The sequence below is a fragment of the Podarcis filfolensis genome (genome assembly GCF_964270895.1).
Source record: "Podarcis filfolensis genome assembly, chromosome: 3".
Classification (NCBI taxonomy): Eukaryota; Metazoa; Chordata; class Lepidosauria; order Squamata; family Lacertidae; genus Podarcis; species Podarcis filfolensis.
Window position 1 is genome coordinate 57509574 of NC_139606.1, and position 10786 is coordinate 57520359.

Here is a 10786-nt window from a genome sequence, read left to right on the forward strand (position 1 = left end):
AAGACAAGGACGATCAGCAGAGTGGAGAAGTCAAAAGCGAAGCAGAGGGAAAAGGTGAGGCAGACAAAGCAGCCTTCAGACAGCGAGGAAAAAGAAACTCAACAACAGTGGCCAGCAAAAACAGACTGAGGAACTGTGAAGGTTACTGGTTTAACAATGGTAACAAACTGTACTTTGATATGAGCTGTGGCTTAGGGCTAGGCTTATTTGTATTTGTTTCTCATACTTTAAGGAACTTACCCCAGATGTCCTCATTCACCCATTCACCCATTATATCTGAGGATATAATGTCGGTTCTGCATTTGCGAGATATCTACTATTAACCTACTTCTTGGAACTCCCTGCTCACTGATATTAGGTAGGCAGCTTAGAGTATTGTTTTCACTGCCTGCAACAACAAAAAAGTCTACCCAGACATGTAACTTTAAAATGTATTGGTTTAGCTGTATTTTAAAAAAACTGTTGACTACTTATATTTTGATAATTGTCATGTAAAATTTGCCTTTAATGTTTGATTTTATTAGTATTTGTAATGATTATTTTATATTGTTTTATGTAAGCTTCTCATTTTGAATCTGAGACATTCTGAATGGAAAGCATGTGCTCTACCATTTTGCTACAGTCCCACTGTCATCTTCTGCTGATACTTACAGCAGTAATGAGGAACCTGTGTTCCTCCAGTTTTGTTGGGACTCCCACTCCCATCAGCCATGTCTGCATGGTTATTAGTCAGGAATGATGGAAGTTGTAGTCCAGCAATATTTGGAAGGCAACATCTTCTCCACTTCTGCTCTACAGCTTTTCCCCCCTTAGTCACAAAAGGTTGCTATTGCTACACTCTCCAAGTTAGTTATAATTTAGATGAGCATTGCAGCACTTGAATATGGCACACAGCACTCATCATCACAGGGACACGTTCTGAAAAAGCTGCAATGTATATAGCCGATCTCTCAGTGAGTGGCCTTCATCCAACAGTTGTTAAATGGTTTTCGCTTCTTGCGGGTTCTACAAAAATAATCACTGTGCTTAGATTAATAAATTGCATCAGCTGTCTGGAATGTGGATTTTTAAAGATCTGAGCTGGTCTGCTTCAGCTTAGTGCTAACACAACTTTTCAGATGATTGTTCTGTACTAAGTTAGCACAGCCAGAGGCACACTGTGAGGGACACTTACGTGATAGCTGCTACAACAGCATCATTAGGGACAAATAATTAGTAATAATACTTATTTAAGAGAACAGTGTTTCTTTAATATAATTTATTTTATCAGCAATTATATGTTGTTTTTAGCAAAACCAAAGTGCCTCCCCTACAAATCTAGCCATATAAACAGGAGCGTGTCACATGTCAGCCTTCAGTTTATTTATTGTTTTCATCCTGTTCTACACAAGGTCCACAGCTACACATAAATTATTCTTCATGCAAAACAAAAAAGGAAAAGGAAAACTGGGCTATGCACCACTTAATTATGAAACTGGTATAATCAAACCTATCATCTGTATCTTCCTAGAACTGAATTTTGCTGGATTGTTCTGTACTGTTTGGGAGAGACATTTTTTCATCACTGAAAAACATCAAAGGGCCTTAAGGCTTTGGGGTTATTGTTCAGGACAGACTTCCAAGATCTTTCATCAACTATTAAAACTGGATTAGCACCAACAACTCATTTTACACTTACTTTATGGCCAATAGAAGCACCAAACATGTATTCACTGAGCATGAAATGTGGATATGCATTTCAGATTACCAAACATGTAACAATGTCTTCCAGATTGTCAGCAGTAATGTTCCCTGTAAAGATTCAAATGGGCTGGGCTTCACACATGTAAGAACTAAAATATAGGCAATGTGGTGTCCATAGGCCATAACTAACCCCGCCAAAGAGAGATACATTAAATGCCTTTTATGGCAAGCAATTTAGAAAAAGTAAGTAGAGCATATGGCAAGCCTACTCACGCTTTTCATGCAGGCAACTTGTTGGATAAGTGCGTGACACAGTCTCTCTATTCTCAAGTGAGGGAGGAGGCTAGGACTGCACAGATAGTACAAAAATCAAACAGAATGATTAGAACCTAAGTTTGGAAAGTATAATCTTGGAACTTCTATTTTCTCAAGACAGAGTGAAAAGTTACAAGAGGGCGCCTCATTGCTCTCCCCTTAGAAAATTACTTGATCTTCTGTTTATTTGCTTTCCGCAGGTTCATTTAATCTTAAGTGCTATCAAATGTTTACTTCTTTGTGGTTTTGTAAAACAACAAGAAGATAATCTTTAAGAAGAGGAATATAAACCTTTCAAGTACCAAGCTGTTAGATCAAAGCAAAGCTTCTGGCAAGAGCTTGTTTGCATGTTAATTAACACGGACAACTTCAGCTTTGCAAGAATCTAGCAACATAACTGTGTGGCAAACGTGTGTTTTGCTGCATTGCTTCAGGAGCAAATTTAAAGCCAGCAGATGCTTTATACAGCCTGAGTGATTCTGCTTAGTAGAAAGTATATTTTAATAGACAGGTGAGACATCTTTCAGTTTTTTTATTTTTTTAAAAAACACTCTCATGGATTGGCTACCAAAACCTGACACCCACTTAAGAACCCACATAGTGTAGATTTTAAAACAATGTGGCCAAGATTTGGTCCAATGACTTCCATAGTTCCAAAGAACATTCCTGCATTGATAAGGCAACAACACAAACAATATATGGGGAAGGTACAAGACCACAAGAACCTCCACCAACAACAGCCCATAGGACTATGTAACAACAGCCCATAGGACTATACTTTTCCACAGCAGCACCAAGCCCTGGTGTGCCGATAGGCATCCATTAGCAAAATTGCTTCCCCCAATGGATGAAGAAATATGCAGAGAGAGGCAGCACTGTTCCCCCTAGAATTTTAAAAAAGATTCCAGCAAAATCAGTGCAATAACAATCAGGCCCTACTGCTCTGAAACTCCCAGACAAAAATCTGCTGCTGGGATTTGTCTGTGGTTCTTCCACAGGCCTGCTGTAAGCCAGCAAGCAAGAGCCCCTGGCCAAGCTCCCAGGCACTGGGGAAGCTGCCAGCAGAGCTGCTAGCAACAAAAAAACCCAAGAAACTGCTAGCTAATTTGCACAGAACAGCCCTCACAAAAGAGATAAACCCAGCAACCTTCAGTTCACCAGCAGCTTCTATACTTGTATCCTAAGATCAGCTTAAGCCAGAGGTTTTTGTCTCCATGGCTCCCTTGACTAACTACATTCTTTCTGTGGCACCCCTGTGGGGCTCAGGAGCCCAGTTATGTCACCCCTTGCCTGCAGAGCAGGCAGCCTCTCACCCTTTTTCGAACTCTCTTGTGGAGTGTTCCCTCAGCCTCCTCTCCCCTCTCCGTGGGAATCCTGCAGGCAGCTGCTGTTCCTCCTGCCCCAGAGAGAGGTGCCTCTTCACATTGCCCACAGGGGCCTGGGACTTGTCTGTCCATTCCCAACAGCAAGGGCTGGGCTCCCTTTCCTGCTTGCTTGCTTGCTTACTTCAAGGCCACCTCAGTTCCTGGCAACCAGCACCCCCTGGCCAGCCCCAGAGGCACTATTCGCCTGGGGAGCTTGTAGCCAGGGCTGCTGCAACAAACAGCTGGGCAAACCTTTGGGAGGCAGAGATACGAGAAGGCATCAGAGGAGGGAGGGAAGAAAAGAGGGACAGAGGCCAGAGTTGCCTAAGGCACCCCTGACCATCACTGAAGTCACTCCAGGGTGCCACGGCACACTGGTTGAAAACCACTCGCTTAAGCTATGGATTATTATGTGGTTCTGGTGGCACTTTTCGTTTAATTACATGCAAGACATATTTACTTGTTTCAGTATTTATTCCAGAAACCATATCCTTTGATTCTAGGCTGCAATCTTACAGTGTGACTTCTGAGCAGATATGTATAGGATTGTACTGACGCAAACCTATCAATACATTTACAGATAGGTAGCCGTGTTGGTCTGCCATAGTCAAAACAAAAAAAATTTTTTCTTTCCAGTAGCACCTTAAAGACCAACTAAGTTAGGTCTTGGTATGAGCTTTCGTGTGCATGCACACTTCTTCAGATACGAAGAAGTATCTGAAGTATCTGAAGAAGTGTGCATGCACACGAAAGCTCATACCAAGAACTAACTTAGTTGGTCTTTAAGGTGCTACTGGAAGGATTTTTTTTGTTTTGTTTTGACTATCAATACATGTTTTTGCTGCCTTCGAAAAAGCACATTATAATATTGTCACCTTGTGAGCGTGCAGCTGTAAAAAGTGGCTTAAAATACTTTTTAAAAAAAGTAAACTTGTGTTTGTTGCATATTGGTCAATAAAACCCTATGCACGCCTATCAAAAGTAAAAGTTACTTGCAGGTAAGTATGTATAGGAGTGATGGGGAACCTGTGGCCTTACAGATAGAATAACAGAATTGTAGAGTTGGAAAGGGTCCCCGAGTTGTCTAGTCCCTGCAATGCAGGAATCCTGCCCACAGCCGTCCCTGGGTAGGCTCAAACCACCAGCCTTTTGATTAACAGCCAGATGCACTGACCCATTGCACCACCTTAAGACAGGGAAAGACATGCTGTGGATGTGGAAGAGCACAATTCACATGCAAAAGGTCTCAGGTTCTGTTCTTCGATGTAGCTTTGGGAGAGGACCCTGCCTAAAACCTGAGGCAGCTGCTGTCAGTCAGTGAAGATAGTATTGTGCTAGGTGGAGTAATAATCCAGCTCTGTATGAGGCAGTTCTCTGTTACTGGACTCCCAACTCTGATCAGACGTGACCATTGGCTGCGACCACCAACATCTGGAAGGTTTGCAGACTTACGATCCCCAAGTTACAGGATTCCCGCCTAGCGGAAGCACCCATATTAAGAGCTGTAAAGCAGCAAGTGTCATCCTGATGACAAGACAGCAGGGCCAGATTTAGGTTTGATAAGGCCCTAAGCTACTGAAGGTAATGGGGCCCTTTATATGTCCAGGTGTCCTTTGTCAACAACAAATTGTTGCTGTTTTTGTGTTGAGTATATGCTATATGGTCATTTATGGACCTAATAGGTATCTAAAGCCATTTTATTTGTTTTTTATCTTATATTTTGGAAATGTACATCGAGGTTTTTTTTCTTTAATTTTTTGGGGGGCCCCCAAGAGTGTGGGGCCCTAAGCTATAGCTTGTTTAGCTTATACGTAAATCTGACACTGATCAAGAGCACTTTGCATTTATATCTCAGCTTTTTCTTCAAGGTGGTGTGCGCAGTTCTGCCCGCCAGCGCACCCGGTGCTCATATAATCCCCCCAACTACCGCCCTGTGAGGTAGGTGAGTCAAGTCCACAAGCAAGCGGAGAAAAAGTGCCCCGTGCGAGGGGTTCCCTTAAATCTATTACGGCATATATCTGTCCACAGACAAATATACGCCGTCTCCAAAGGGCAGGCCAAGTCACCAAGCCCTTACACGAATCTTCTAACAGCGTTGCGCTGGGGAGGGGGGGAGCAGGGGGCGTGGTCTCGGGACGCCGACCCTAAGCGAGAGGGGACTCTGCTCGGGCTGCATCCGCCGTGCGCGAGGGAGGCGCTTCCTCTCGTGAGGGGAGCGAGAAGAAGGGAGGCGGGGCCGTGCAGGCGGATTGGCTCGGCGGCGGCCGTGACGTCACCCTGCGCGCAGCGGCAGATTCGAAACTCCTCGGGCATAGGCGCGGCTGGAGCAGGAAGGCCGCTCTGCTTGAGAGGAAAGAGAGGGAGCCGCCGCCGCCGGGATGAAGAACACCGTTCCGCGGAGCACCGTGAAGAAGCTGCTGAGCAAGCACAAGCCGCACTTGCGCATGCGCGCCAACACCGACCTGCTGGTGAGGGGCGACGGGGAGCGAAGGCGGTGTGTGGGGAAGGGGAGGCCGCAAGAAGCCCAGTGGCCTGTCTCCAACGGAGGTCGGTCGGATGCTCCCAGGAAAGCCTCTACAGGCGCTTGCCCAAACCGCTTGCCCGCCTTCCCCACCCCCACGCCGCCCACTAGCTTGCTTATACCTGAAGGGTCCTTAGCGCCTCGCCGGTCGCTCTCCAGGATCAGGGACAGGCCTTGGCAGATCCCGGCGCCCCGTGAAAGGAAGCGGGTGTGTCTAGGGGACTCCGGTTATCCGCAGCTGGTGTTGCGGATTTCGTGTCGGGTGCTCCCACCCGTCGCCGTGTGTGATGGCGCTTTCGCTAGTGCTGTGACGTGCCATAGGAGATAGTCATAAAATTGTAAGAGTTAGAAGGGACGCCAAGGGTCATCTAGTCCAACCCCCCCCGTGGCTCAGGAAGGGGTGTTTAGGGTGCCACCCAAGCTGTTTGGCCAAGGTTTTAGAACTCACGCCCATGAATTGTACAGTACAGTGGTACATCGGGTTATGTATGCTTCAGGTTACATACGCTTCAGGTTACAGACTCCGCTAACCCAGAAATAGTACCTCGGGTTAAGAACTTTGCTTCAGGATGAGAACAGAAATTACATGGTTGTGGCGCAGTGGCAGGCCCCATTAGCTAAAGTGGTGCTTCAGGTTAAGCACAGTTTCAGGTTAAGAACAGACCTCCGGAACGAATTAAGTTCTTAACCCGAAGTACCACTGTGGTAGTATTATCTACCTTTCTTCGTTGTTTCCTCCACTCCCCTGTTTGCAGCAACCAGCCGACACCAGTTTTTCAAAAGTTGTGTGAAACAGCCATCACGTTTTCAGTGTGAGTGTGCTATGAGGAGATATGTGGATGTTGACAGCACAGAAGTCAAGTAATATATTTGCATCCTTAGTGTAAGATTTAAGGAACATTAGTTTGTGTGGAGTGCTTCATTAATCAACAGGTAGTGGCTTTTAAGCATTTCTTTGGAAATAACACTGCACTCTTCTTTTAAAGGTACATTTGAATGTCTTACTGTTTCTCCATCGACTAGCTGTAGAAACCAGGACCAATGCTATTGCGGAAAAGAGCAAAACTATTAAATCTCGACATGTTCGCTCTTCAGCAAAGGTAATTGCAGTTTAACAGCTGAAATTCTTTATTGAATCTAAGTATTTAAACACTGTAAACACCTCACACATTAATACTAAATATCAATACTGATTTAATCAAATGGAAAGCAGAGCAATATGTTTGGTACCAGCTTGGCTGCATCAGCTGCCAGAAGGAGGCTTACAAGGCGTCATCCAACTGTCTTAGGGACTCCACTCTGGATTTGTGTAGGGTTTACTCCTTAGCCTTTTCTTCTCCTTAAGATATTCCACAAGGCAGGGGAGGTTTAGGTTCAGAGTTTTCCTTCTCATAGATGGGCTACCTTCCCAGGTTGACAAGCCCCATCTGTCCCTCGCTTCCTTCTACAAAACGTGCAGAAACTGCCTTCTTGACCTTTGGAACCATGAGTAGTCTTGTCTGCTCAATCTACCAGAGTCTGTCTTCTCATGGAGGGGAATTCCCTCACTTACTGAGAGTTTGAGACCCATCGGCTACCCTCATCTGGTTCAACCGGCCATTTGAAGCTGTTCCTGGGGTGTGGCTGCTGTCGCATGCTGACAGCTTCTAGGAGTCACAGTTGAGAGCTGAGTGCAGGGTGGGGACCAAAGGTGGACAAAGTACCCCAGAAGGAGCATACATATTATTATTACTCATAACTTTAAATATTCACATCATAAACTTTTATTATTAGAGAGGAGAGATAGTTATGAGTTTCTCTAGAGGAGCTGAGGCTGTCATTACACATCGGACTGTACTGACTATTTTTTAAGTTAACACATATTCTTTTCTCAAAGTTGTACATAAAAGTACAAAGTGCCTTATTATACAGTGAAGGGAGGGGGGATTTCTTTTAACAGAACTTAAGAGCCAGACAGATTTTCAAGGAGTCTGCTAAGAGGGAGTAAGCATACTAGTAAAAGAGGGGATCTTTATTGGTATACTGTATTTTTCAACAGTTTTTCTCTCCATTCCCAAGACGTTTTGCTTAATTTCTACCCAGACAGCCTTGAAATACCTTCTGGTTTGGAAGCCCTTGCCCACAGTCTTTTAAGATCTGTGGTTGGCTGGTTGTAATTACTCACTAGTTGGAGGAAAGGACTCTGCATGCATAAGCTGGAGTGTACGCAGACCAACCTGATAACCAGCTATAGTGGTGCTCCAGTGTCAAGCTACCTTGGATGTTGTCATGATGTAGCTTTCTCTATCGCACAGCACAAGTTGGTGCTGAGTGAAGGTTATGTGACAACCCTATCTCTGATAAATTGGAGATAAGAATACTGTTGATGGGATATATGGCTAGGCTGGAAAGGAAGGAGATGCTAAAGAAGCAAGAATAGGCAGCAGCCGCCAGGCTCTGTCCTTTGCAGTGGCAGTGCCTGGAGCATTAGAAGGGTGCAGGTTCCTGCAAACTGAGTTACTTTGCAAGGACATAGGCATGAGGCAGCTAGCAGCACAGACTGAAGGCTTTCTCTGCTTCAGACTTCTAAGTTTCACTCTCCAGGCTAATTTTTAAATTGTTAGCAGTACTAGATAGCTTCTAGTGAGGACTACCAGCTGCACATCTCCGGAAAGGTAAAAATGTCTACAGCCTCAGGACTGTGGGAGGAGTTCCTGACAAAAAGCTGCTACTTGCATGATCTCTGAAGCTGCTATTTGTATTTCAAGAAAAACCTCCTGAAAGGGTGTGACACAATGCTATTTTACCTGCTGAAAGATTTCCAGTGACCGCCTGAGCAGGAGAGCAAAAGCTCTGTCCACTGACCTTCTGAATAAGTCACTTTGCTCTTGTCATAGGAGAAGGGTTAGCCTGACCATGTCTTGGGAGGCTTATATATATTATTATTGCTGTTTGTGTCTTTTTCAGAGAGCTTGTTTTATAAAGTTGAAGTTTTCAGAATCTATTGGGCAGTTGTGCAACATATAATTTTGATTGAATTGCTCCCAAGTCATTGAATAATACTGTGAAAAAGTCTTGAAAAACCCTCATCTATGTATGCATATGCAAAGTTATAGCCGTCCTATCTGAAATATGCACCATGTTAAGAAAAGGAACAAAGCAGAGAACACGGGCTGCCTCTGATTCTGACAGACAAAACTCTGGCTTACAGCAGCTGTAGTAAGATCATTTAATTTTTCTAGTTGTGTACCCACCCCTTCTTTTTTGTTTCGGGGCAGGGAAGATTTGCAGGCAGCGGAGAGGGGATCAACTTTGCTGATGGCAGATGAAAACTCACAAGGAGGCTCATTAAGTGCTCTTCCCCAAAAGGGAATTTTAGACAGGGTGTCATCATACGGAAGCCCTATCAACCATTTAGTTTATTGATGCAAATCAGTTAAGTTGACTTTGTAGCAGTTTAGAAAAATGTGATATTCCTATTTTTTTTTTAAAGCCCTTTGATCTAATGCATCTCATGTTAAGTATTGGTCTACCTTTATTTGAAATAACAGCTTTATATATCTGAAGGTACTGTATTTTGTTCCCCCCTCAGATTGTTTTAAAGAAGAGCAGAGGCTAAAGTCAAGAAGTATTCCTTCATCCCCTGATTGATTCTGCGTAATTACTGTTGTACATGTGCTGAGGTTAAAATATCTGAATTTTGTATTTCTGTTTTTCATATTCATATTTTTTCATATTTTTCAGTAGATAGATAGCCAAAGCTGATGTCATTGTTATTTGCAGGAGCTCGCTACTTACTTTTTAATTAGGGCAATGTAATAAAACTGATGTGTATAATTAATACAATAGACTAATGCAAGTTTTAACCTTGTAATGTGTTTACTTGTTTATGATGATTAAGCAAGATGCCTTCTATGAGACTATGGCAAATGTTAGAAGCCACTTTTAATTATCTATATAAAGTTACTTCTAGAAAAACAAAATATTTCTCTTTCCTTCTCTGAATGAATATTTATCAACAGGGTTGCTGTAAATATGCATCTTTTCACTTGTTTATAAACCTTTTTAGTTTTTGAGATTATTTTAAGTAACATCGCAAATAAAATATTACGGTTAAGCAAATGTTTGATGTAGGGGATTCAACCTGGGAAGCAGAACATTTACAAAACAGTTTGTAAACAGAATATGAAAACAAATGTTTCAGAATGATTTATAGCAATAAAGCTCTGCATGACTTCCCTCACTTGTTCATTTCACATGCTTTTCACTGTATAACAGAGTAAAAGGAGAGGTGTTTTAGACATGGTAAATCCTGTTTGGGCCGGTTGCAGCAGCAGTTCCTAGGAAAGGACAGACACTGATATACTCTTTCTCTTCCTTTACTGAAATGGCTCCTGGTGTTGGAGATGGCTAAAGGAATGGAAAACCCTGAAGTGTTCCCCTCACCCTCCTGTATTCATTTTTGGAAGAAGTAGCAAGTCTGTCATCTCTCTTTTTTTTACAGGAAAGATAGAAAAAGTGTAACTGGAAGCCTTGGTCCCTATGCCTGTATCTTTCCTTTCCACAGCTAACTGTACCCAAGAATACCAACCACAGGCTTCTACTTTCGGTCTCGTCATTCATATTTGGAATGCAAGTCTAAACTACTAAGTATAAATCCTTCAAAGGGATAGAAAAATTGCAAACATTTAAAACTCCCACTTATTACCAGTGTTTTGCAAAATGAAAGCCATTCACTTGCAAAACTTGTGGGTTGTTTCATGTATGCTACTTAGAAATATGATTAAGTACATGGTTAAGTCTCTTTTAATTGAATAGGGAATATACGAAAGCTTTTTTTTTTTTGCATTGCCTTAGTGAAAGCAGAGTTTTAAAATTATTCTTTTTGTGTATTAGTGCTTAGTGTTTCTGTTTGAGTGAAATA

The 10786-nt window shown here is 43.0% G+C and overlaps 1 protein-coding gene across 1 annotated transcript; it reads left to right on the forward strand.

Moving 5' to 3' along the window:
• The first annotated feature begins 5512 nt into the window (after window positions 1-5512).
• On the forward strand, window positions 5513-10101 carry CENPW (centromere protein W). The gene is made up of 3 exons (XM_083606309.1): window positions 5513-5830; window positions 6870-6983; window positions 9455-10101. The coding sequence occupies exons 1-3, from the start codon at window positions 5741-5743 to the stop codon at window positions 9479-9481; spliced, it is 231 nt and encodes a 76-aa protein (XP_083462435.1). The 5' UTR covers window positions 5513-5740; the 3' UTR covers window positions 9482-10101.
• The last annotated feature ends 685 nt before the right edge of the window (window positions 10102-10786 follow it).

What these genes read in the sequence shown, in the direction of transcription:
- CENPW (XM_083606309.1), top strand. Translation starts at nt 5,741, where the DNA reads ATGAAGAACACCGTTCCGCGGAGCACCGTGAAGAAGCTGCTGAGCAAG. An exon ending in GCGCCAACACCGACCTGCTG is followed by an intron (nt 5,831 to 6,869) that starts GTGAGGGGCGAC and finishes CTTCTTTTAAAG; the next exon opens with GTACATTTGAATGTCTTACT. An exon ending in ATGTTCGCTCTTCAGCAAAG is followed by an intron (nt 6,984 to 9,454) that starts GTAATTGCAGTT and finishes TTCCCCCCTCAG; the next exon opens with ATTGTTTTAAAGAAGAGCAG.